At 38.7% G+C, this 27824-nt stretch overlaps 1 protein-coding gene across 6 annotated transcripts in view; it reads left to right on the top strand.

Moving 5' to 3' along the window:
* Positions 1-27824, top strand: part of VRK1 (VRK serine/threonine kinase 1) — a 79359-nt gene that overhangs the window by 29188 nt on the left and 22347 nt on the right. For all 6 annotated transcript variants that reach the window (XM_065906618.1, XM_065906621.1, XM_065906617.1 and 3 more), the window contains 9 exons: positions 4554-4718; positions 9454-9509; positions 17198-17267; positions 18132-18219; positions 22254-22362; positions 22482-22574; positions 24530-24662; positions 25446-25566; positions 25856-25914. In XM_065906618.1, coding sequence (XP_065762690.1) covers positions 4559-4718; positions 9454-9509; positions 17198-17267; positions 18132-18219; positions 22254-22362; positions 22482-22574; positions 24530-24662; positions 25446-25566; positions 25856-25914 — 889 coding nt within the window. In that variant the 5' untranslated portion in view covers positions 4554-4558. The remainder of the gene's footprint in view (positions 1-4553; positions 4719-9453; positions 9510-17197; positions 17268-18131; positions 18220-22253; positions 22363-22481; positions 22575-24529; positions 24663-25445; positions 25567-25855; positions 25915-27824) is intronic.

The following is a 27824-nucleotide window of genomic DNA, read 5'->3' on the forward strand; positions in this document are numbered from 1 at the left end:
ATCCTTACCAGTAGCTGGTTTTGTCAGGCTTTCACAGTTCAGATCTTCACAACTTTTTAGGAATAGATAGTTTAAAAGCTGTTTAAACTCTTTATATTGTGGTAAGAGAAGAAAACCTTCTAAAGCCTTTTTATGAAGTGAGCGTAACCAGCTGCATTTGTTTCAATCTTTTGTTTCTCCTCACATTTTAAAAGATAGGTTATTCCGTGTGTAAACTAGATAGCCGGGGGAATTCGCTGTGTGGCTGAGGGCACTGAGACTGGGGCTCTGACAGCCTGGGGGGTGGGATGGGGTGGGAGGGAGGTTCAGGGAGGAGGGAACAGACGCACATCTGTGGCAGACTCATGCTCATGTTTGGCAGAGACCTGCGCAACATTGGAGAGCAGTTATCCTTCAATTAAAAGTCAATGTTTTAAAAAAAGGTTAGTGACCAGACGCTTGTTTATTAATCCACTGCCATTGTCAACCCTCTCACACCCAGCAGAAGCCAGCTCTGCGCACTGACATGGCTGTTGGTTGTCTGTGGCCCACCTAAGATTGTAGGACTGGCTGGAGGGGGACCGCAGTATCTTTTTCCACAAAAAGCCACTGGAGGAAAGGAGTTTCAGTTAGGATTATTCTAAAGAAAATTCTGTGTTGTAGTGGCCCCTTTCTGTCAGAGCAGCAGAGTATATTTCATTGACTTCTTCACATTCACGTGGAGTATCTAGAGGTGTGAGGGAAGTTTTAACCCAAGGATAAGGTTAGTTTCAGATACTAACTAGTAACCAACCTTCCATTCCATTGCATTCCAAAGCAACTGGTGATACAAAGGACCTACATTATACAAGTTAGATGAATTGTTTTCTGTAGTTAGTTTACTTGGATTCGTTTGATATATATGGTGGTGGTTTAGTCGCTAAGTCGTGTCTGACTCTTGCAACCCCGTGGACTGTAGCCCACCAGGCTCCTCTGTCCATGCGATTCTCCAGGGAAGAATACTGGAGTGGGTTTCTCCAATACTTGTGCATCTTCCTAATATGTATGGATGACTAAAGGGGAAAAAAAGCTGCGTTGCCACCTCTTGTCTTATACCAGTATAAGTGTAGACGGACAGAAGAATTAGCAAAGAATTTTATGAAACCATAAGATAACTAAAGGAAAACATGGGAGATGTTTGAAAAAAAAAAAAAGTTTTACTGGGAGAGGTCTTTCTAAGGATGACATAAAACTCCAAAACTGAAAGTAAACGATGTCAAAGGCGGATAAATTGGGAAGACTAGTTGCAATGCCAGGAGCTAGTTTCTCTAACGTGCATAGTGTGTAAGGGGCACCTGCGAATGAAACAGCAGAAGGCCGCCAGTACTTCACAGGGAGCGAAGTATGGGTTTTACTGTGGAGTCTTTTTTTTTTTCTTTATTGTGTGTGTGTGTGTGTGTGTGTGCGCGCGCGCGTGCGTGATTGGACCAAGCTCACGAGTATGAAAGGATTTCCAGTTTTGATCTCTTGGTGATTATTGTTATAGGAACAGTCATTTTTTAAAGTTTAAAAACCATAAAATATGTCACAATTCAGAAAATCTTATCATGCACATACAGATATAATGAATCAGAGGAAACTTCTATTATAATCACCACTTGTGTCAAGAAAAATGTGCCCACCACGGGCCCCATCTGAATCCCAACTTTCTTGTGCTTCCCCAAAGTCACCTCCAGCTTCTATGCTAATGGCTTTCTTTTCTTTATAGTTTTATCATTCAAATGTGTATCCCTCAACACTGTGGTTTAGATTTGCCAAATTTTGCTAGGTACGTTTTAAAGTCTTTTAAAATCTAGTTTTCTTCTCCCCCATGTCTTTTTTCCTCCTTTATCTGTTGTAGAAATGGGATCTTATGCACCGTAAGAGTTTCCTTCCCAGAGTTAGAATTCTGCTGATTGCATTCCTGTGTCATAGTTTATCATATTCTTCTGGTCCTTTCATATCCTGTGAATTGATTGGCTGAATCAGATGCAGGGTCTGTTTGTTTTTTGTTTCTTTTTTGGCAGGATTTCTTCATGACTAGTGGCGTGTTCTTTGATCAGGAGGCATGTACTGTCTGAATAGTTCTCTGCTTTGGATGTTAGTGTCTGTCAGTGGTCAGTGTCTGGATCCATTAATTCATTAGGAGGTGGAAGTGGTGTTAAGCCAAAACCATCTTTACTATTAGCTGAGATTTTTCCGTGTAAGGAGAGATTTCTCTTCATCTTCTATTTGGTTACCTGGTGGTGCAATTCATATACGAGAGGAAGGACAGATGCTTGATTGTTCCCCTTTATTCACCGCTTTTCAAGTTTGAGTGGTGTCTTGCTATCCTCTGGAGGTGACCACTTAAGTTTTCTTACCGTTATAAACCCTTCGATTTACCCATTTTGTGTGTTTTAATCCATTATGGTTATTATCTTCATTGACTCAAATTGACTCATCTTTGGTTAGTGGTAGTATCTTCCAGGTTGACTCCTTAGACATATTTGACGTAACTCTAGTAGTTTTTGATAGCTTCCTTGACATCTAGAAATGACGAGATCTCCCAAGATTATCTTGTACATTTCCAGCTCCAGACCTGAAATCAGTAATTTGTTCAAGGTGCCGTTTTAACAGGAAATGGTATTCCAAGAATACGGTGTGTATGCTGTGTTTTCTTTTTCTAAGCTTTTTTATTTGTGAACGGGGCTTGGGAACACAAAGGTGTGTGTCTGTGTGTGTTTATATATATATATATCCTTTTTGTAAAAGATAAAATACCTTCTGAATTAAAAACAATGCTTCCAAATATAATCCTGCCTCTTCTTTCATCTACATCCCCTTCCATATTTGAATCCTATTTTTTAAGGCCACAGCGATGGTAGAATTAAAACATCACATAATTATTCATTTGCATTATTCCATGTCTGTCTACAATATCCTTAGTTAACAAAACCAAGGATCATCACAATATGAGCGAAAGTTGATTTTTTTAGCTTGTTTTCCCGTTTTTTTGCAGTTGTGCAATGTCTGCATTGTCAGAACATATCAGAACATATACCTGTTGTATACTCTATCATCTCCTTTGTTACCCTTGTTGAGACTCAGTTCTGCAAATAATTATCTATTTACTGCTCACTGTCAGTTCTTACAGTGACGTTTCTTTAGTCATTTGGGATATTTGAAACTTGTTTTCTAGTAGATTCTTACTCCTTTCCCCATTTCCATGTTGATAACACTTTGAAGTCCTTAGACTTGAAATTTAATTGAATATAGACTCTTTGGTTTGTATTTTCATTCCTTGAATCTTAAATATGTTACTTCCCTTTTTTCCTGGCATAAAGTGTTGCTGTCGATATCATGACAATATGATTTTGCTTTCCTTACAGAGTATCTTCTTTTTGGCCCGGAAGCACAAAGAATATTTTCTTTATGTATTAATTTCAGTAATTTTACCAGAGTAGGCTGTGTCTTAGAGCTGGTCATCCTGGGTTGATTAGTATGTAGGTGTGATCTTTCATTTTGTAGTTTCACATTTTTTTTAAAAGTTCAGGAATCTTCTCTAATTTTAAATCATTTAAACTGTTTTGAATGCTATAAGGAAATTATCGAATAGGAGATTACTCTCGTGGTTTGATTAAGTTGGATAAAGTTTAGAAGGCATTCCTTTTAGTATTTGACAGTACTGTGTGTTTTAGTTATTATACTCTATCTACTTAACTGTAGTTGTCAGAATCACCTTTCTTTGGTGTTTTGAATGTGGGCTATTATGGTTGCACTGAAATTCCATTCAGGAAACTCTTTCAGTGATTACAAACACATTAAGAGAATTAATTGATATGAAGAAATAACAAGCACATTCATTTATTTTGAAGTTTTTTTGTTAACTTAGGATATAGACAATGAAGATATATATCAATACCCGGTCGGGAAAAGTTAAATTTAAAAATTCCCAATAAATTAATAAAGAGCATTTGCATAAATGGAGTTTGTGTATGTAGAATGATAGTGGGTAGATACTTGCTTAAATTTTCCAGTCTAATGTGATGTGTATGTATTTAGAATATCTAGGCTCAAAACCAAGCTACTTACATAAATTGTCAAATCTTAACAGACATCGTTTATCTGAATAGCCATTTCAGATGTTGCATACTACCTTACAGCTTTTTATCAATCTCTTTTCTTTCTGTACTGTATCTATAATATAGTTTTAAGGAACTATAGAATCCTAAAAACTGTTTGTTTTAAATATTTTTCAACTAGTAGATTAAAATAGGTTATTCTTAGAGTTTGAAATCACATACCACCCCCATACACTGTTAGCATTAAATAGCATTTTTAGTCATTGATAATTTTATACCACTGGAACTTGAAATATTTTCTTGCAAGTAATTGCATGGATCATGTTACTTATTGCTTCCTCTTCCAAGTTAAGAGATAAATAGAATTGAACGCTTATTAGTCCTTTATTTAAACTTTGAAGTAAGTATGAATTTGAATAGCATCTTTGCATTGAAAACATTTTCAACACTTCCAGGATTATAATTTTGAGTGTGCTTTGTTTTATATTATAGTGAAAATGCCTCGTGTAAAAGCAGCTCAGGCTGGAAGACAGGGCCCTGCAAAGAGACGTCTTGCAGAACATTTTGCAGCTGGGGAGATAATCACTGATATGACCAAAAAGGAATGGAAACTGGGGTCTCCCGTTGGCCAAGGCGGCTTTGGTTGTATATATCTTGGTGAGTATACCACTACTTCTGATTGTCAGTCCAAAGATTTACAAGTTTGTCATAAACATATTTTCTTAATTGCAGACTTTTATAGGATGCTCCTAATAGTCTACATCAACATAATATTATTAGGCAAAAATGCCTCTCTGACATGTGAGTGGAGAAGATGGTTGATTTAATCACAGTAGAAAAAGAGGATAAAACATCTCTAACATTGCCACTAGTGAGCATAGGCTTTAGATTTCTTAGATATTCTGTGTGATGTTAATCTCCTTTGAGACTCAAAGAAAGCCATATCTTTCTTTCTGCACCTCCACCCAATTAGGATATATTCCCTTTGTTTTGTGTAATTTGGAGGTTTTTCATATCTTTAATAGGTAGGGCTATTTCTTCTTTCTATGCAACCTTAATAGTCATCATGGTGGAATTTAGGAGAATGACCTAGAAATTGCATATTAAGTCTGAAATGTGCTATTTAGTTAGCACATTATTTAAATTTTAGGGGACCCACTGTGGAACCCTGAGATACTGTAAGTTAGCTAATTTGTTCATTTGAAAAATATTTTACCTGATTGCTTCTAAAGCTATTTCTCTCAGAATGTTAGTATTGATACAGTGCATTTAATGATTGCTTTTACTATTTCTCTGACTTTTCTATTATATATTCTTACTCCTTCTCTAATCTTTAATTATTAAATTTCTGTATGAGGTTTATAAAATTTTGTTTTTAGTAGTGAACCTTTCTTTTGAGCAATGTCTTCCTCACAATACTAATGTTAATACTAGATTAGCATCATGTGAAAGCTTGTTAGAAGTGCACACTCTTGGGTCCCACCCTAGACCCACGAATCAGCAGCTGGAGGGAGAAGGTGTAGCCGTGTGTGTGAAAAAGCCCTGCAGGGGGTGCAGCTAGACGCCTGGGAAAGTTTGAGAACCACTGACGTAGATGAAAGAGCAGCTGTTCTTAGTCAAGAGGAGTCTCACTGAACCAGGACCAATGAGTTGTAGTTGGTCAGCTGCAGTCTCTAGATGTATGTTCATGGAACATAATTTGAAAACCAGCACTTTACTGTATTTTATAAATACAGTGTCTCTAGATCAGTGGCACCTGTCTTAGGGGAAATAAATTGATTCTTTAGTTTTGTTTAGAACCAAACCCATCCCAGCGATCTAGACTATCTGACTTAAACTAAAAGCCTTCATAAGTCATGAAAGGTTAGTAGCTATACTAGCCGGGTCTATATTTTTGACCTTGTAATTTAGAAATGGCAATTCTGTAGGCTCACTCTACTGCAGAATGTGTATACTGAAGACTTCCCATATTAGGAATGGGAACTTGTCTTAAAGCAAGTAAATTCTTCACTTTGTGTTAGTTAAGTTGCTTTTGTAACCTTTGGCAAATTTGCAGCTTGCTTTGCATGTGTGCTAGCTGTTTTATCTGTATTGGTATTTCTCATCAGAAAGTGCCATCTAATAGTAAATTTAATATCCAATGGTTTGACAGATTTTTGTAATAAAGTTTTCACTTTTTAAAAACTAGATTGATCTGGAAAAGGAGTTTTCTTCAGTATTGTGGCTTTATCTCTCTGTTCCCACTGACATCAAAACAGCCATTTTCAAGATCATCAGCAGTTTCTGCTCACTGATGATATTCTGCTGAAAGATTGCTTTTTTGTTTAGATACTTCCTACAGTGTTTGATAGGGTTTACCTTTCCTCCTCATGAACATTGCCTCCATTGTCTTTCATGATACATACTCTCACCTTTGGTTTTCCTCCTGCCTATTGATGTGCTAAGTCATCTTTGTAGGCACCTCTGTGCTCTCTAGCTCCTTTTCTCAGCTTACTTTTCCTTCTGTGTAGTCTCTCTGAGTGATCTCATTGAGTCTCTTGGCTTCTGTTGTCTCTTTTTGTTGATTTCCATATCTTTTATTAGTAACCGAGGACTTGGTCCCTTGAGTTCAGGCCCATAGCCAGTGACCTACAACGATATCTGTTTGGATGACCCACAGGCATTCTAAAATTTATATCATCCTTTTCCATCTTTTGATTTTGTCAGGATCAGGAGAGGATAATCTGATATTCACACCCCTCAAACCAGACACTGGAAGCCATTCTCAAGTGTTATTACACTGATATTCCTGGCGTTTCCTCTGGTGTTGTTGCTTTAGCTGTGAGACTTCTCAGATACATTCATTTCTCCCTCTCTTGCTGGTCCTACCTGGGTTCAGGTCAGTTTCATGTCTTGTCTGGAGTCTCACGGTAGCAGTGAATTTTCTCTGCTCAGCCCTGCCCCCTTGCATCCTGTTATTCACATTATGGCTTGAGTGATCTACTCTATTTATTACCCTTCTCTGATGGCTTCCCCAGGGACCTCAGGATGAAGTGCCAGACTTTGAGAATGGCATCCCAGACCTTCCACTTAGTCTGGTCCCTATGTTAACTTTTTCCTTCATCCCTTTTATTTCCTCAGAATCTGTCTTTGACCATCATGCTGCCCTTTGCCTCTTGATCTTTGTATGTGATGTTTCTTTTGCTTTATTTGTCCAAAGCTGAACTTAGGGCAGGTGTTATCTGATTATAATGCCCCTCTGTTAACCCTTTCGTAGTATATTTCATGCTGCACTGAAATTACTTTTGTTTTTTCCAGAATAAATATGTCCTCCTTGGCAGTTAGACAACTCTTCCTATTGTTTCCTGGTATCTGGCATATTTTTCAGTATATGTTGTTTGAATGAATTATCAAACTTCCCTTTTCCCCTTTCCTCATTTGAATCATGCCGTGTTACTGGGATACTATCCTCATTGTAATACTTTGTGCATTAAATGCTTATTTTAAAAAATCTAACTTTGCTCTGTTGTTAGTTCAGCGTCTGGGTGATGTCATCACAGCAGTACTGTTCCTTAAGGAGCTCAGGCTTACTCTTTTGCCCATTTAGCCGTTTTTATGACTTGGTGTTCCTTCTGTCGTCTAAGTGTTCTAGCTACAGCCTTTTCACAGTCCTGCTGCTTCCCAGCGGATGGGCGTTTTCTCCGTTTCCTTCGCCTGTCACTCTTCATCTCTTCAGCTTCTTATGTGAGAAGGCCTTAGGACCCAGTCCTGGGATTTCTTCTTTCCTCTGTCTACACTCATTCCCTCGGGGCCCTTCCAGTTTCATGATTTTAAATGAATAGCATTTCTGTGTTGATGACTCTCAAATTTCTTTATCCAACTTGGACCACTCTTCTGAACTCGACTTGTACGTCAGCTGCCTGTTTAACACCTGAACTTGGATGTTCAATAAGCATCTCAAACTTAAGACACCCCAAAACACCAGCTCCTCCTGCAGTTTTCTGTCATGGCAAGTAGCAACTTGCTCTTTCCGGTTGCTCAGGCCAAAAACCTGGAGTCCTCCTGACCTCTCCCCTCTGACGCCCCCTTACCCTCTGTATCTAATACATCAGCAAATCTTGTTGGCTCTTTAAAAACATGTCCACAGTCCGACCGCTTATCTCCGCCTCGAGTGCTCCTGCCCTGGTTCGCGCTGCCGCCATTCCTCACCCAGAGGGTTCTGATAGCTCACTTACCTCTCTGCTCTGCTCTTAGTGTCTGCCTTCCATTCTCCACAAAGCCGCTTGCAGAGTTCTTTAGAAAATCATTCTGAGCTTACCATTTCTCTTCTCAGAACCTTCCAGTGGCTCGCCATCTCATTGATAGCCACAGCTTTGGGTCACCTATTTTTGTATTTGTTCTCGGCTGCTTTTCTGATCTGTACCCTGTTACTTTGCATCACACTTGTTCTTCTCCGGCACATGTAGGCGTTTGCACTGGACTGCCTGGAATGTTCTCCCAGCTTATTTCCATGGCTCCATCCCTCACTGTCTCCAGACCACTGCTTCAGTGACACCCTATCACTGAGGTTCCTCTTACTAACTTGCAACTCTCTATCTTCCTTTCCTGCTGAATTTTTCTTTCTCTTGTACTTACTGCCATCAAACACACTTTATATTTTAATCGTTGTCTGTGTCCAACTACTGAAATGTTAGCATCATAAAAGTAGAGATTGTTTGCTCCTGTTCATTGCTAAATCAATTTCTTAGAAACTGGCATGTAATAGTTACCTGGTAAAAAAAATATGTGTTTAATGAGTATGGGAAACTTTATTTTCCTAATACAGCATTTAAGGGCAACTCTGCTTCTTATTTGTACAAAATAATATGATAGCCACATTAAAATTACTCTGGATGGCATTTCAAAGGTCTAGTGCCAGTCTCCTGAACCATTGATCTAGAGAAGTTATCTTTACCCCAAACGAGTGCTTTTTAGAACTTTAGCTCCCTCTCTTCTTACCTTCCTACCTAATGCTACTTCTTAAAAGGATTCCCTAGTTTGTTAAATTTAAGAAATTGTATCAGTTATCATCCTCTTGGGAATTCAGAGCATATATTAGCATATCAAAGACCGTGAGTACTTTTGAATTAAATAAATCTTTAACTCAGTTTTCTATACTTAATTGATGATCACATTGAAGATAGCAGCAATTGTACAGTGCCTTCCAATTTCAGACATGTTAACTTGTGGGAAAAAAGTCTTAAAATTGATGAAATATGCAGTAATGATATCCTGAGACACATATTTGGGAACTGAAATTTATTCTATGAAGAGATTATAGATATACAGATCTAAATATTAATAAAGGGCTAGTAATAGGCTATAATAGTGCTACTTCTTGTTCTGATATTATATATGTCACTTTTTCAAACAGCTGATATGAATTCTTCAAAATCCGTGGGCAACGATGCACCCTGTGTTGTAAAAGTGGTAAGGAAATGTTTCTAGCTGATTTTTTCTTTTCTGTTGATTTAGTTGTAGTATTTATTTTGTAAAACATTCTTTTTAATAACTAGAATTAATTAAACCATAAGGTACTGCATTTTTAATAATGTTTCATAATTATTAAATGAGACAAAACATAGATTTATACTTTTAAATTATTTGAATTCAAAAATTCTCTCTCCTCTCTTTTGAGTTTGAGTGGCAATAGTATTTGTGGAGAAAATTAATGAAAGGCTGGAGGTTTGCAGGTGTGGAATAAAAATACTCAGCTCATTCTTTTTATAATAGCGAGGTGCTTTTTTTATATCCTTTTATGTACTTTAATGAACTTTATTGTATTTTGTCATGCATTTACTTCTGAACTTACACTTGGTCAGTTTTTCTTTTCATTTCCCGTTATCTTTCCTTCCCCTTTCATTTTAGTAAATATAGTTATTTATTTGTGGTCACTTTGAAACTTCTTTTTGCTACACTGACGTTGAAATTAGTTTGTAATGAGTAAAGGTAGACAATATCTTGTCTAACACAGACATACTCTGAATAGCCAGGTCAATTTATACATTGGCACTAACAAGCACTTTAACTACAATTTGTTAGTAAGTGAGGTTGTGTGCATCTTTTTGGTTACCAACATTTGTAACTCCCCTCTCAAAATTCTTTATTATGTATGAAGAACATGTTTTTGTTAAATAGAAGAAGTAACAGGGTCTGTTATTTGGGCAAGTTACCACAAAGTCCCCCAGCGCTGCTTTTTTTCCCTAAAGGCTATAGATTTCTGGAATTAGAATTACCTCAAGGTTTTTTGGCTTGTTTTATTTTACTCTCTTTTTTAAAATTTTTTTTTAAAAAAAGAATATATTTGATCCCGTTTGAGTTAATAACGCTTTTGGATCTGAACTGCTTTTGTGATTGTTTTCACCAAGTTTTTATCCACGTGTAGTTTTTATAAGGAAATAGCTATGAAATAAAAAATTTGAATCCTTTTTGACAAGTGCATATGCCTGTATAATCCTACCTCTGTTAAAATACAGAGCATTTCTATCACTCCCAAAAGATTCCTGGTGTCATTTTCTGATCAGTGTGGAGGAAACCACTTGTCTGAGTTTCCTTCCTCACTGTGGAGTGTTTCTAGAATGTCCTATAAATGGTGTTTATGCAGTGCGTTCTGTTTTGTCTCTTGACTGCTTGTGCTCAGCATAGTGTTTTAAAGGCTCTGGTATATTGTTGGCATCTCAGTTGTTTAGTCAGTCTTTATGTTGTAGTATTATATGGTAGCCATATTAGAGTTAGTTTCTATTTCCTGTTGATAGACATTTGGATTGTTTCCAGTTTTGGGCTCTTATGAATAGCCCTTCTGTGAATACTGTGGTCACTGTTTTTCTTGGATCAGTACCTAGAATTACTGGTTTATAGGGAAGGTGCATGTTTAAATTTATAAGAAAGTACTAGCCAGATTTCCAAAGTGGTTGTTACTGTTTTATACAGCCACCAGTAACATGTGAGAATTCCGGCTGCTCTGTGTCCCCTTTAGCACTTGAAATTGTCAGGTATGTTGTTGGTTTATTGTGACCGTGATATCAGAAGTTTAGTAGTGTCTCATAGTTTTAGCTTATATTTACTTGCTGACTGGTTTTGAGCACTTTTTCATTATGATTATTGACAATTTATATATTTTCCTTTGTGGAGCCTCTTCAGTCTTTTGTGGTCTACTGGCACCGCCCTCCCCCCTCCTTTTTTAATAACTCAGTTTTGCTTTTTATAATTCAGTGTAAGAGTTATTCTGTGTACAAGTCCTTTCTTAAATATATGTGTTGTAAATCTTTTCTCCTACTTTGTAGTTTGCCTGTTTATTTTGAATACTTTTTCTGCATCTTTTGAGATGAATCATAGGATTTTTTCTTTTATTTTGTTAATGTGGCATTTATATTGATTGATATTTGAATAGTAAACTGACTTTGTATTCTTAACATACACTCCAGTCAGTTACGGTTGTATTATGCTTTTTGCATAATGCTGGAATTGATGTGCCAATATTGCATTAAGGGTTTTTGCATCTTTGTTCAGGAGGGATATCAGTTGTTAATTTTTCCTAGTACTCCTGCAGTGAAAGCGTTTCTGGTCTCGTGTGGGTCGGTGTCAGGCTTCTTGGCGCGCTGAGCTTGGCCTCCTCTGCTGGCCCCACGGCATCTCAGGTGTCCTGTCCTGGGGCTCATTTGCTTGTCTCCTGTCCTGTAGAAGTCACAGTCCTCTACTGCCTGTTTTGTCTGATGTCTGAGAATAGTAATTTTCCTGTTTTGTCCAGTGTTCATATTTGTTTATTGTGAGAGGGCTAATTGGATCCCAGCTATTCCGTCATGCCTGTGAGTGGAAGCAACGTGGGTAACTTTAAAAGTGAGTGTGATTGGTTTGTGTCCCCTGCCATTTCACTTTTCTTTATGCCTTTTCATTTTGGATTTTTCTTCTTTCTCGTGTATTAAATTCCTTTGAAATACTTAGTTTGCTGCTATATCAGAGGAACAAAAGTTTGTACTATTAAATTGGGTCATTTGCATGGAATTTGCATGGAATATTATCTGCATTTATCTTTGATATGACAAATTAAAATATTAAAATCTATGGGTAAGATTAGTTTCTTCTTAGGATCTTTAAATAGTTTGCACTGTGGAAAGAAAGCAAGTCCCCTTAGGAACTTGTCATAATAGTGAGGTTCAGAAAATGCGATTACCTCTGACCACTTGGCATCTGGTTCACCTGAACGGTTATTTCTGGGTCTTGGAGGAAATTCCCTGAGCCGTGGCTTGTAGGTGGGGCTGCTGTGTAACCGTGTCTTTTTTTGTTCTGTATAACTTTGGCTTCTTTAAATTATGTTTTATTTTAGACTTATAATATTCTTCTTCATTATGAGTAGTTGTAAGAATTTTATTTGTTATTCAGTATCTTTTTCGCTTACAGAATTAGGAAAGAAAATGGATAGAAACAAGTATTTCCTAACTGCGTAAGGTGGCAGATTACACTTCTGAGTTAAAAGCCATTTGTTACCAGCCCTGGTTAGTAGTCTGTGTCTCCTGTCTCCTAATTTAGTTCTACTCCATTAGCCTATATTACGTCTTCTCTTTGTAATTAGGACGATAATAAATATTCAGCTGATTTCTTTCTTGCATTTAATATTTCAGTAACATTTTCAATGTCCTGGTTTGTCTGTGATCCTGGAAGAATGCCATAAGCAAAATAATGTTGACTTTTTTTTTTCCCTCTCTAAGAGGTGGTTTAGTGGCTGCCGTTGGTCGTTTCTCCCCTCATACCTGTCTTTCCTGAACTCCTTTAAACCCCTGTAGCCCCCGTTCTGTATATTTCCATTTGTTTTACAGTTTCACTTGCTCATATCCTTCTTATGGCACTATTGTTTTAGCTTTTTATGTGTTAATTTTATCTCTCTAACTAGATTTTAAGGACCTTGTTTTAAAGTTTATGTCACCTTTAAATGTCTATTTTATCCTTTTCAAAAGTTTCTGGCCATAATTGCTTACACTTTGCAGCTTGCTGATTCACCTGTTTCTGCTCTTGTCTGTGCCTTTCAGCGTAGGCCTGTCTGATTTGTCTTCACTGGTGCTAGGCAGCGCCATAGCTCTGTTCATTACTTATCTGCAGTTCTTTTATTCTCATAAAGCTTTGTAGAAGTCAGAATGGTTCATCAGATACAAACATGTGAAATGATTATCACCTCTTTCCAGTATTAAGATCAGAACTGTTTATAAACATTAGCTGTTTAAACATCAGGAGCTATTAAATATCATTTTTTTCAAAGAACAAGTACTATTCTTTAGGGAAGCTTCATAATTAATTACCAGAAAAAGCAAGATATAAAACTATAATATAGAGGTAACTTTATAAGATAGCTATATATAGAAAGAAAATATAATATTTCCAAAATTTTCTAAAGTGAATTGATATTTTATCTTTAGAGAAAGGAAAAAGATTATTTAAGAAATATTCAAAGACAAATTGATTTTTAATGTGAAATTAGACTTAATAATTTAATAGCATATCAAATAAAAAAGTGGTTTTCAGCTCCGGTTACATAGGATGATTACAGTCTCCAAGTGCAGGGCTGGGTTATTGGTATTTTTAGTAAAGTCTCCCCAAGAAATTCTGTTGTGCATCAAGGCTGAGAGCCACTGGTGGGGTCTGGCACCTAGAGCACCGTAGTTCTCTTCAGTGGAATCCTGTGCGCATGCTCCTGCTTACCTTTGCCTGGGGATCCTTTTATTCACGGGGGCATCAGGTTCCCTGTGCTTTTGGTAGGGTTTCCATCTCCCTGTGGAAGACTGGTTAGAACATTTGATTACTGCACTTGCAGTGTTAATGGGTATGCACAGGAGCTCCAAATACTAATCCACGCATTTCTTACATTTGGTCTTGAAGCGAAGTTACGACTAACATATTTAAGATAGATGTTTAGGTGTATACTAGGTAGTCTCCATCCTCCTCAGTGACCGTGTCTGGTTCTGTTTAGGACCTTGATCCTTATTGACTTACGGGGGCAGTCTTGAAGTCATGGTGCTGGGTCACCAGTGATGGTGAACTTGTATTCTCTGCCTCTGGATAACTGAGAGACACTCTCTGTATTTTATTTCAGGAAAGGAAATGTGCAGAGAGAAATGGTAACTTGGTTTTGTGTGTGTGTGTTTTTTAAAATACGTATTTATTTGCATGGGGTCTTAGTTGTGGCCCTCGGGCTCTTCTCTTGTGGCAGGCAGGTTTCTCTGTGGTTGTGGTGTGTGGGCTCAGTTGCCTTTCAGCATGTGGGATCTTAGTTACCTGACCAGGGATTGAACCCATGTCCCCTGCATTGAAAGGTGGATTCTTAACCACTGGACCACCAGGGAAGTCCCTCCTTTTGTGTTTTCTTGTTAATAGATTGTATACTGGATTACTTCCTTCAGTGCCCCTTTGTGGTCATGTCAGTGAGCTCGTAGCAGAACTGGGGGTAGAGGTCAGGCTTTAGGATCTTACGTTCTAACAGTTCTGTATGTTACAGTCTGTTTCCAGCATGTACTGATAGATATCTGTAGTCCGAAGTTCTCTGGAAAGAAGTTGAAGACTGATGTTTAATTTCCCACACTGATGTTATGAGAAGTGACCTGAATTTTCAATTCATATATCATAATTTTTTGGTAGGAAGGAGAAACTTTATACAGCTTCATTTTTAAATGGCAGCCAGTTGCTTTTAGATGGTGCCGTTGAAATATATCACATTTTAATTTTTTTTCTGTTGTCATCTTCATTTTGACACTTAGAAGTCTTAAAGAAACGTTTAGTGATATTCTAGTTAAAATGTCAGTCCCAATTTCTTTTCTAAATCTTGGCTATTATAGAGTTGGCAAAGTATTTTAGATTTGAAGTATGTTAATAAAATTTTTAGTTATGAGTTAAGGTATTTTCTTCAACAGAAATAGCTAGCTTTGGCTGGAGTGCAATGCCAAGGAAGTAGGTCCTTTATTTTGTTATAATGGAATTTTATTGAATTAGAAAAAAGGATGAAATGAGATCAAAGAGTCTTTATTGTAATGGGACTTTCAATATAATAGCTTGATTTATATAGGTTGATTCTTATTATTATAAGTTTAATAAATTATTGCCTGAAGGATAGCTTGAAAATTAAAGTTGATATGACATAGGTTGAAACTGAATAAATCAGAATTTTATACAGATAGTAATAAGCCAGGAATGTGTCTTAGGAAACTCCTTTCACACCTGAGTTATGAGCTACTCTAAAAGTTAGCCTTTGGAGAGTAACTTCCCAAAATTCCTCTCCTGAATTTCCATTTCTTACACGGAGTCTGTTGCTCCTGCTGCAGGCCTGTTCTCAGCCATGGGCTCTCAGCATTCACAAGTGTCTGTCTGGCTCCCATTGCTGCAAGGGAAGGAACTACAGCTTATGGCGAAACTTGCGGTTGTGAATCCACAAGGTAGTGATTTGGCACACCTTAGTATATTGGTTAGTTTCTACTTCTTAAGACGTGGTATACAACCCTTGTATATCATGCTCTCCCAAAGCTTGCCTGTGACAAATAAGGCTAGCTTATTTTCCGATTCTGATCCCAGTGTTGTATATGTTGCTCGTTTGGTGTGGAATACTTATTCTTAAGTACTTTAACTAGGGATTTCTGTTCTTCTGAATAACAGGAAGTCTGAGATACTAAACTTTGTATTTAGAGTAGTTTTGTTTAAACTTTAAGGAGCAAAATTAACTTCTGACAGTGAGTGTATCTTGAATAAAGAAAAAGTGAGCATATATTAAGTATTAGCTTATTTGTGGAGATCTACATATTTCTACAAATTTTCTCTCAGATAAGGTAGTAGACTTCTCTTAGCGCTTCTTCTAATGCTCCGCTGACCCTGAAACTCCAGTTACACAGACACTCTGTCTGAAAAAACTTTCCTCTTGAACTCCTCCAAAGGAAAGCAGCCCTAGAATTAGTTTAGAAATATTAACCTCCTTATTTGAAAATTTGGTACTTTTCAAAATTTTTCAGACTCTTAATAATTAAGATAATATCAATGTAAACTATCAAACATTAAATAAACACTGATCAGTTTTATTAGACAAAATTTACTGTTTAGAAAGTTCACAAAATTATGTTTCCCACTATCCCAGATTTATGTATTTAGGCACAACTCCCAACAAGCTGATGCTGACGTTGCTTATTTTTCAAGTACTTTTTTGTGAATATAAGCCTCTTTACAAATAATTTTAACTGTTCATATCCCTTAAAATATGAAATGAGTATAGTTCACTAACGTTGGTGGAAAACAGTGCTTGTTGAGCCTCATTTCCCTCTGAACTTTAAATTTATCATGCGGGGAATAAATTGTAGGGTTCCCTCTTTGAGAATCATAGGAATCAGTGTCAACAAAGGATCTAGTCACGTGGACATGCTTGCTTGCTCTGGGGTTCCAGAACACTTGTCTTTGTGATAAGATTGGTTTCCTGCCAGTTTTGATGCTAGATATAACTGTAATGAGAAACAGGAAAGGAATGGGATTTTGCCACTAATGGGTTAAATCAGGTGCTGAAACTTTTGTTAAATCTCAGAAATAATCTTATAGCTCCTTGGTGAAACAGTTAACATGGTTGTTGATCTTTGCTTAAGAGAAAGTTTAATAATGGTTGAAAATAAGGTTAACAATTTTTCTTAAATTTCTGCAAAGATTAAGCTGTATATCTGATTTTGTATAGTTTACCACATGTAGAAATGAACCTTGAGAAATACAGGAGAGAAATACAAGACTTATGGACTCTACTGAGACTATCTGAAGCATTTCCAAGCGTTTTACTTAATCTCAAACATAGTTTATAAACTGAAATATCAAAATCATATTGTTGGAAGAGGACTTCCTAGATGGCTCAGATGGTAAAGAATCGGCCTACAATGCGGGAAACCCAGGTTCGGTTCCTGGGTTGGGAAGATTCCCTGAATAAGGGAATGGCTACCCACTCTAATATTCTTGCCTGAAGAATTCCACGGACAGGGGAGCCTGGTGGGGGAATAGTCCATGGAGTCACAAAGACTTTGGAAAGAAAATTGATTTATTAGTGTTTTTGAGGGTTCATTGAAAATTACTCAGTAATTTTAACTACTGTGTGTACTAATGAACTCTTTTATTTTAAGGAACCCAGTGATAATGGACCTCTTTTTACTGAATTAAAGTTCTACCAGCGAGCTGCCAAACCAGAACAAAGTAAGAAATACAGTACACATGTGTTTGCACTTTTAAAATTAGCACTGGTTTTGTTGTTTTGTTTTAAGCCAAGATTAGAGCACTATGGTTTTGTTATTTTTTTACTTTATAGATAGACTGTATTTAAATGAGATTTGTGTGAAAGAATTTTGATCTCTTAATGGATTTGTTATGGTAAGATTTCACTTATATTGATAATACAGAGTTAATAAATAATATATGATTTAGGACATAGTGTTAAAAACTGAGAGTTAGCTCTAATCCATGAGGATGGCTCAGGTATCTCCAAATCTGCTTTTGAGTGTTTTCCTAAGTTCTGGAGACTATGACTTGCAGGGTTGCCATCACGATGCACTAGAACAGGCTGCCAAGGGAGAGGGCAAGATCTCTGCGGCTCCCCTGACCCTGCCTGTCCTCCTGTTCCATCCCCTCTGCAGATCCAGGGAGTCTCCTGGTAGGCTGGTATTGGGTTTGGGAATCTCTCTATAAGCTCTGTTTCTCCTCGAGCTTGATTTCCTGACGGAGGACCTTTAGAATGAGGTAAAAAGTAAGACTCTGTGGAAACAAGTAGACACTTAGGTAATTGGAGATATTAATCTTAATTGCATTACTGTGGTTTGACTTCTTAAAAAAATGTCTTGCAGATTTTTCATTTTAAAGACAATGTTTAGGGCAGGATAGCACAATTTTGTAGGTTAATAAAAATGTTTCAGTTGTAAAGTACTTTCATTTATTGGTTATTATGTACTGTTCACTTGTTTTTTGTGAATTAAGGTGGAATCTTACACATTCTGTTCTTGAAGATATAAAAACCTGCTTATGTATAACAAAACTGAAATCACAAGCATGTGTTTTAACTTGTAGTTCAGAAATGGATTCGTACCCATAAACTGAAGTACCTGGGTGTCCCTAAGTACTGGGGGTCTGGTCTACATGACAAAAATGGAAAAAGGTAAAAACATGCGTGTTTCGTTTTTCTCCTTCCATTTTGAGCGTTTATTGTTCAGTTTGTGTAGTCGAGAATTGTGTACAGAGCACCTGTCTCAGTGCTGCCTGGCCTTCACCTGCGTTGCGTGGAGTGTCTTCTGCCGAGATGAGCAGGGTGTTCGCCCTCGTCTGGGGGGCTTGTCCCAAGTGGTAGCAGCTGCCTGGAACCCAGCTGACGAGTAGGAACACAAAGCCAAACGTGCCTGCCTTATTTTTTTTCCCTTAACGAACAAGCGAAGAGAAAACTTCATGTTGCGTATGTCAAAGGGAGCCCTCGGGCTTCAATATGGCATTTCCTGTTAGAGACATCTGTATAATCTGCCCACCTTGATGAGGTTTCAGTCTAGCTGATGAGAAAAAGCAAACTTGTTTGAAACAACCAGAGGCCAGTTTCCTAAGTGCCAAATTATGTAATTCTGCCTCGTGTGTGTCTTAGGAATTCAGAGAGGAGAGGACATTGCTGGCAGAGTTGAGTTGGAGGAAACCTCCAATGCTTTTGATGCATAATTTGACACTAAAAAATATTTGATTGAATGACTAGAGTGTCATTCAGGAGTGCTGGTAGCTGAGATTTGGAGAGTCGATTTGGTTGGAACTGGGGTGGACTGGTTAGGATGCTCTCAGCCGCAGGTAAAGAGCAGACTGACGCAGCTCTCTTTAAGTCACCCATCACGTGCTCGGGCTGCTTTACCTTGGCTTTGTTCTCTGTTAACTCTCCACCGTGCAGTCTCACAGTGACTGCCCGTTTCTAGACTTCGCATGCAAACAGTCCCCCGTGCAAACAGCAGAAAATAGGGTTGCTTCTCGTGAGTTTCAGTTTGCTGGCAGGAAAGCCATTCCCAGGGGTCTTGTGGCCGACGTGTTTTCTTTGTTGGAGTTTTATCAGTGCTCATTCTTAAACCAGCCACTGGCAAGGGCAGGGTGGTCACAGCCATGAGTCGGGGGAAAGGATAGAGAGCCTGAACCCCAGCGGGGCTCCGCCGGACACGACGGAGATCACAGGAGCTGCTGGTGGGCAGCCAGCACCCTGCATCGGGACGTTCCGATCTGGAACCCAGGCACCGCCCAGGGAGCCCGGCAACTCGGGAATGGTCAGATAACATTTTGTTACAGTTTTGCTGGGACAGGCTTCTGTAGTTTTCATGGATTTTTTAGACAAACAGTGTAGAGCGGACTAGAGGCAGACCCTTGGTTTCACATCTGTGTTTGCCTTAAGATGGTGTGCCTGGGTGTGCTCCTCCCGTCTGCCCGTGGCGCCACATGGGTGAGGCGGAGTCAGGCCTCCCCACGTGATAAGACCATTGAATGTGACGCTGTCAGAATATGTGTAAGTGTTGGCTTTACTGTCACAGGGGTCTTTAATCTCTCAGATATTAAGGACTGCTGGTTTAGAAAAGCCCTGCAGACAAGGAATAGCATCTCAAGCGGGGAGTGACCTGAACACAGGGGCAGAGTAGGCTTCTGGCCTTCGGGGTGGCCTTGTGGCCATCTTTCTTCAACAAGGAAAGGGTGATTGTACACATACGAGGAAGAGAAGAAAATGACTTGGAGAAAGAGGCTGAGGCAGGTAATGAAGACACAGATGAAAGGGCTGTTTGGAGCCTGTGTGCGGTAGGTGGCTGGAAGCTACTGCAGGTGCTCAAACAAGGAACAGACACGTTTGAGGTACAGCTGACCTCCCATTGGCTCCTGGTGACCTTACCACTGAACCCGTGTCTTCTGTGACGTAGAGTTGGCTGCAGATATCTTGTAAATGGGAAGGTTCATCACCTGTAAGGTAGTGATTTACTTTTTAGGTTGAAACTTTTAAGAAATAATCATTTTAGTTCTGACAAAAGTAAAAGACTCCTTCCCACCCTCCTCCCCTGCCAGAAATCCTTACTTCCTCCTGTAACTCATCTGAAGTGATGTGAATATAGTGCTTAGCACAGTGTTAGGCTCGTAAAATTGTTAGCTGCTATCGTTAGCTGCTATCGTTATTAAATCATTTATGCTGATTTATAGATTGCCATTATTTGCATTGTTTTATTCAAGTCCCCAGGAAAGTATACATCAGTGGTTTTACTTGAGAGAAGTTACTTGGAGGTACCTTTTCTTTCAGTGCTCAGTGGTAGAAATAATTTTGTGGAAGAACGTGGTGAAGATTTCTGTGCAGTGCACAGAATCTTGCTTCATTTGATGTGGATAGTTCAGACATGGTGAGAAGATGGAGGGATTGTTGAGAGTAGTGGTGGGGTGATCTGGGAATAAAAACAGAGCCCCACGTCCTGTGATGTGTTAATAGATCTCCAATGGAATTAAACCACGTGTGCTTCAGCTCCCTTTCAGGGTGTCAGCAGAGGCTGTAGTTTTGTTACCTATGTGTTATTTTATAATAATTATACAATCCCATCACTTATTTGTAAAAAAACAAGCACATCCATGTGTCCTTGGTTTCCTCCCTCACCTCTCAAAACCTATTGTACAGAGGAAATCAGGAAGCCAACATTACTGTTCCCTCTTTATTATGTTTGAGGTTGGGGTACTGAAGGTCTTAGAAAAATGAAGGCATTTTGCCACTGACTAATTACATGACTTTGGACAAATAACTTTGCCTCTACAAATGTTAATTATTTTATTAAAAGATATTTAGAAGGATCTCTAATTCTTTTTCAGTTCAAGAATAGGTAGAATTTTGGATGTTTTTTTTGGCGTACTGCCTTTTAACTGTTAGCTCTTCCTTTCCCTGTAGAATTGTCATACTGCATTTTTATCTTAGAAATCTAAAATATGTAAGTAAGATTTTTGTGTCCTACTTATGTTTGTTTATTTTGATATATTTAGTGTGGTGGTCAAAGACGTAGATTCACCACTTCCTAAAGGACAAATTACTAATGATCAGTTTTCTTCTGCTGTAAAACGGGGCTCATGGGGGTGCCTGCCTCATCAGGGTGATGGGAGGTTTAAATGCACTGACATTAATACCTCTAAAGTGCTTAGAATAGGGCCTTTCTCATATTTCAGTAAATGCCAGCTGCTGTTGTTACAGTGATTATTAATCTTATTCCCATTAGAAGATAGCTTGATAGATTTTGAGTGTTTGATACATCTTGGTTTTTTATTGATTTATTGAATGGTTTAACTAGACAGCTCAGAATGTGGAAAGCTCTGAAAAGGTAAAAGTGGTTTACAGAGCAAAAGGTGAGCCAGTCGCTGCGGCGAGGGATGCTTTTCAGCGCCCTGAGTGCGCTGTGCACTGGATGCACAGTACACGGAAACACACGCACAGTTCCTGAAGTGGAGAGTTGGGTGCTGGAAAAGACCCTAGAAAGCGTGAGGCCCTGCTGTCTCGTTTGACACCCGTCTACGGAAATTGGGGCCCAAACAGAAAAGTGACTCGGCCAAGGTGACAGGGTTGGTTTTGTGGCAAAACTGAAAATCTTTATGTTTTTCTGGGACATTTACTGTTCCCCAAATCTTATCTGTTGAGTACTTGGTATACAATTCTTTTATTCCATTTAAGCAGTTTTATTGCATTTAACTATTATTATAGCATCTCTTGACAGTCTTGAATTTAACAGAATGTTAATACTGCTAAAATGTCCCTTAAAAATAGAGAACAGTCACAGATTCGAAGCTAATATCCAGAGGCATAAATTAACTTTAACTATGACAAAAATCAGTGATATCAATCTCACTCAGATTATTTATCTTTATTATCTTTACTGTAAAGCGTCTGTTGTCTTCTCTCTGGCTGTTTTTTCCTTGCATTGAATGCTGTCTCATGTGACTTGTTGAGACCAGGAGGCCCCTAAGATAAAAGGCGAATCAGGACAGCTCTTGCAGCTCTTGAGATTTTTCATTGGAAGAACTAGTTTCAGATGTCTTTCTTTCCTTTTGCTTTCTACTTTCTTACTAAACATTGCCTTGAAAAAAATTCGTTTGAAAGGAGAGTGCTCATGGCAAAGTAGGTTTTCCTGAGTTACATTTTGTTCATTGACTTTTCTTATTTGTCTTTAGTTACAGGTTTATGATAATAGATCGCTTTGGGAGTGACCTTCAGAAAATATATGAAGCAAATGCCAAAAGATTTTCTCGGAAAACTGTCTTGCAGCTAAGCTTAAGAATTGTATGTGAGCTACATTCTTCTCGTTTTTAATCCAGTAAAGGCTAGTTGTGTTGACGCTTGGTCCTCTGCTGGTTGGTGTCAGGTACTGCATTAATTTATTGTATATGATGCTTTCATAGCTGGATATTCTGGAATATATTCATGAGCATGAGTATGTCCATGGAGATATCAAGGCCTCAAATCTTCTTCTCAGCTGCAAGAATCCTGACCAGGTAGCTTTATAACTTTAATTTCTACTGTTTAAAACCTGTTGTTTGAAAACAGACACAGTTGCTCTGAACTTCTGAACCCATGCAGAAGTTTTACTCTTTGAAGTAGATATGGTAATAATAATGTTTCTTCTTGACACTTTTATCTAGTTAACATTCTACATTTTTGATGCGATTTGTTGGCACTTTATCAAGTTGGCTATTTTGCCCTAAATAATATTCAGAAGACATACTTGTGATACAAAATGAATTTCAAATAGCTATTTGGGGGTGGAAGCTTAAAATTACATAGTGCATCAATGAATTATGTTTGCCTGTCTGCTTTGTCATTTTTTTTATTTCCTTTGTTCAAGAAATCCATCAAATGTAAGTGTTCTGTTACTTGGAAAATTTGGTCTTTAACATGTTGATTATTGAAATCAATTGGTTTACAGAAATATCTTAGCTGTCTAAATTTGTATAGGGTTTGGAATTCAAATATGCATGTTTTAAGCTTATTACATTCACTTTGTAATTTTCACTTTTTAAGGAAAAGAGAAAAGCTGATGTTATTATACCTGTATTTGGCTCAATTTAATTGGAGTTAGAGGGGTTTATAGTTTTCTTGAAGCTGACTCCATGATTTTGGTAAGAGTCAGGTTTAGTTGAAGTCATAGTTGGGCCTCTGTATTTAATCCATTTTATGTATGTCTCACTTCTTAACTTGAGCTCATAAAAGAAAGGGATACTTAGGTATTTTATGTTTGTTAAGTCAACATACTGTACTTACTTCTTCCTTGTCTTAGGCCTGACTTTGACTTCCCCTTGCTCAGCTTCCCCTTTCTCCTTTTGCTCCCCTTTCTTTTCCCGTCCTCCCCTTCCCTGTCTCTGTAAGGACCTCTGTAGGTTCCCCAGAAGGAAGTTGCTGGTTAGAGCAGGCTAATGGAGCAATCCTAAAGGCAGCCACAGAATTCCCAGCCAACTTACTTTATTTGCATTTAGGTCAAAAATAAGCAAGCACACAAACAATACACAGCTAAGAACCTGAATGGTAAGGATTCCGTTAACTGAAGTCAACCAGACTTATATAATAAATACAAATATAATTTCTTTTTACAGTTGACTAAAACATGCTGCCTTTTGTTCAGGTGGAAATATTTTTGCAGCTTGGTTGTCCTTTGGGCATACGCTTTGGATGGGATAATTTTTTTAGTATTAGATGTATGTGCTCAATCCAGACCCATATTTTTACTTCACTTCCCTCCTGTGACCAGATGCATACATCTGCGAGACAGTTACCCGGAGTTGGAGATGTAATATGTGGCTCTGGAACAGAGTAAAGCCAGATTTATTAGCTTTGTATGCTAATCAGATGTACATGTACATGCCCACAGATGTGTGTATGCATTATATTAAAATTTAGTTTCAATTATGAAGACTTGACTTTAACATATAATATTTAAATGTACCTAAGAGTGTCATCTAAAAGTTCTTCAGGTCATCGTTATAATCTTGAAACTATTTCTGTGAAGTGAGTTGACACTTGATCGCCCTACGAGTAAAGAGCAAGAACTAGCAGGCGGCGTGTCCGCTGAGTTAGCGCCTGCTCGCAGTGTGGCAGGTGCTCCGCGGCCAGTATTGATGGTCTGCTCCGCTCAGCTTCCTTTCCGATGCCATGAGAAAAAGTGTATGATTTAGGACCCGTGCTCAAAGGGAGGAGACGAGATTATCACGAGTGAAGCGCATACTTGTGTAAGGAAGTCAGGTGGTATGATCTGCACTGTAGCTACGTGGTCATTTAATGTTTTTCTTTAAATAAAAGGCACTGCAGACCTAAGTACCTGGTGGTGTTCGCGTGCCGGATCAAACTTGTGTGGGGTGTCGTAGTGTGGGTTTGTGGGTGATCTGCCCTCCAGGGACGGTGTTCTGGTTCTGAGCTTTACAGGCTTTAATTTGTCTCCGTGCTTGGACGTTTATAGGTGTACTTGGTAGACTATGGCCTTGCTTATCGATACTGCCCAGAAGGCACTCATAAAGAATACAAAGAAGACCCCAAAAGATGTCACGACGGCACGATTGAATTCACCAGCATCGATGCGCACAACGGTGTGGGTACGTCCGAGGCACCTGCACTAGAGCTGCGGCCACAGCGCTCTCCGCTGAGCTCCTGCGTGGCTCTTCATCCGCGTCAGGAGATAAGCGGACGGGTCAGAACTGAGGAGGCAGGACGGGGCCGGGGAGGAAGGGGGCGCTTAGGCTCCTGCATTTGAGGAGCGGGCGCCTGTGTCTCCCCGTCTTCCTCTCACCCTTCAGAGGTCATGACGGGCTGGTGGCAGAAGTAGTTTGGTCAGCTGCCCTGAGGCTTCTTTTGCTTTTCTTTAGCTTAATTGGAATGCTAGGGCCTTCCCCCTTAAAGGTCTGTGGTTTCTTATGCAGCTACAACTTTGTAACCAGTAGACTTACTTTGTCACCCATTCAGCTGGACTGTTTCTTCAGCTGTCGTTTCTTTTTTTTTTTTTCTGTGTCCAACACTGGAGGAGCTAAACACCCCAGTTTTCAGGGCCTCTTAGTAGCTTGTGGCATTTTTAATATCTTCACATTTTCCAAGGGCGCTATTAAATGTATCATTGCTTTATAATTTATTTCATAGACTAGTAGTCTCAGTTTGAAACTGTAGAGTTTTGCCATTTTGGGTTATTAAGTAAATTATTAGCCAGAGGTAAATGAATTCTTTGATATTGCCCAGTGTTCAGTGCTTTTTTCCAAAATGGAGTCAAGATTGTCTGATGAAAAAGAAGACTTAGACTTGACTCTTAGCTTATTGCTTTAGATAAACCTGAAATTCTGCCTTAAACATCATTTCACTGTGCTGAATCCTCTTCTTTTGCTTCACAGCCCCATCAAGACGTGGTGACTTGGAAATCCTTGGTTATTGCATGATCCAGTGGCTTAGTGGCCATCTGCCATGGGAGGATAATTTGAAAGATCCTAATTACGTTAGAGATTCCAAAATTAGGTAAAGGAAAACTTACAGTAAATTATTCTGGGCAAAATGATGAGGCAGATGTTTGGTCAGAACTTCTTCACAAGGACTATAGCTTTAAAAAACTGACACTAATGTAGAGATAAGAAAGTACTTGTTTAACAGTAAGATTCCTTGGATTTCTTTTTGCTGAATTTATTTTAGAAGCATGTTCGTAAGTGTATTTAGGATGTAGCACAGTGCTGCTTAATGTGCTATTTACTGATATTAAGTATTAATGACTTTCCATGGCATCAAACAATCATTCTTTAATTTTTAACAGATACAGAGAAAATATTGCAAGTTTGATGGACAAATGTTTTCCTGAGAAAAACAAGCCAGGTAAGAAAAGGCTTCTTTAGTGTTCATAAGGATTTTGTTTTCTGAGAGGAAAAACATCCTGAGGTCCATAGACTGACAACCCTTCATGTAAGAGCTTTGGAATTGCTGGGTAACCATCTCATTGGGGCCTGCTCGAGTAGGCCTTTCCACAGGTGGGCCTTGCTCAGTTGGCATTCAGTGCTTTCAGTCAAGGAACCAAGTTTCATTCAGTAATGCCACTGTTTTCCTAGTTGAGGCTTTATTTTGTGCCTCAGACTCTTACTAGGCACTAGGGATACATCAGTGAACAAAATAAATAAAATCTCCTGTCCTCATGAAACTCTAGTTGGGAAAGGTAGACAGTAAACAAGTGAGTAAATTTCACAGTTTATTGCATGGTTAGTACTGTGGCAAAAACGAAAAACACAGGAAATAGAATTGAAGGGATGGGGTGGGTTGTTACTGTAAATCGGGTGGCCTGGGATGGTCTTCCTGCGGAGGTCCACTTGAGCAGCTGTGGGAAGGAGACAGCGAGTGAGCTTTGGGGAAGAACGTGTCCATGCGGAAGGAACGTGAGTGCCCGGTGATGCCTGCTCCTAGGCCATCATGGGCTTTGGACTTTTACTTTGAGCAGGAGCGCGTGAGGTGTGGAGGAAAGGAGGGACGTGAATTGTCTGTCTTTAAGGGAACTCTCTCCAGTTCCTGTCTTGAAGATCGACTGCTAAGGAGGCAAGGCCGGGTACAAACAGGAGCCAGTTAGGAGCCTCCTGCCATGATCCGAGCAAGGGAAGTAGCAGTGCAGGTGTGAGCAGCGGTCAGTTTGGATATTTTTAGAAGTCTTTTCAAGCCTTGGCTCAGTTGTCTCCTTTTCAGGGAGGTCTACCTTGAGCTTAAGCTGTTTAAATTTGCAACCTATCAACCACATCTGGAAATGGAATGTTACAGCTTTTTTAGATTCGCTCCCTGGTGCCTTCTTCCAGTCACTGGCCTCTCCCTCTGACCTAATGAATCTCTACCACGACTTCCAACATCAAGGATTTCTCTTTGAGCTATATGGAAGTAGAATCACAGAGTGAACAAAACAGATAATTTCACGAAGGCAGGGATTTTTAATGTTCTAGTTTCTGGTGGCTTTCTTTTTCTTTCATTCAATACTGCATTTGTGAAATTCATTCCCACTGTCACATTTTTTAAATGTTTTTATTTTTTAACTTTATTGAGGAATAATTGACAAATATAATTCTGTAATGTGATGATTTGCTATGTAGGCATACCTCATTTTATAGCGATTCACTTTATTGCACTTTGCAGATGTGTTTCTTTTTTACTAATTGAAGATTTGTGGCAACCTATGTCGAGTAAATCTGTTGGTGCTGTTTTTTCCAACAGCATTTGCTCACTTCCTGTCTGTGTCAAACATGGTGGTAACTCCTACAATATTTTAAACTTTTTCATTATTATACTTCTTATGGTGATTTGTGATCAGTGATATTCTTATTGCAAAAAATTATGACTCACTGAAGGCTCAGATAATGGTGTTCTAGCAATAACGTGTTTTTTTAATTAAGGTATGTACATTTTTAGACACTGTGTTATTTCACACATAATAGAGTACAGTACAGCATAGACATAACTTTTCTGTGCACTGGGAAACCAGAAAAGGTACCGTGACTTGCTTTATTGTGATACTTGCTTAATTGCGGCAGTCTTGAGCTCACCTGCGATGTCCTCCAAGATCTGCCTGTACATGTAGACTGGCGAGTGACTGCTAAGATGAACCTGATTTAACACCCCTATCACCTCGCATAGTTAACAGTGGCGTTTCTTGGAAAGACCAGCCTTGCTCTGTGATGCCCCCTTTGTGTTTCATGTGCGGATCTGTGAGTCTGTTTGCCACACTGTCTTAATTACTATAGCTTTATCTGGTAGTT

This window comes from Muntiacus reevesi, chromosome 15, assembly GCF_963930625.1.
Source record: "Muntiacus reevesi chromosome 15, mMunRee1.1, whole genome shotgun sequence".
In the NCBI taxonomy this organism is placed as follows: domain Eukaryota; kingdom Metazoa; phylum Chordata; class Mammalia; order Artiodactyla; family Cervidae; genus Muntiacus; species Muntiacus reevesi.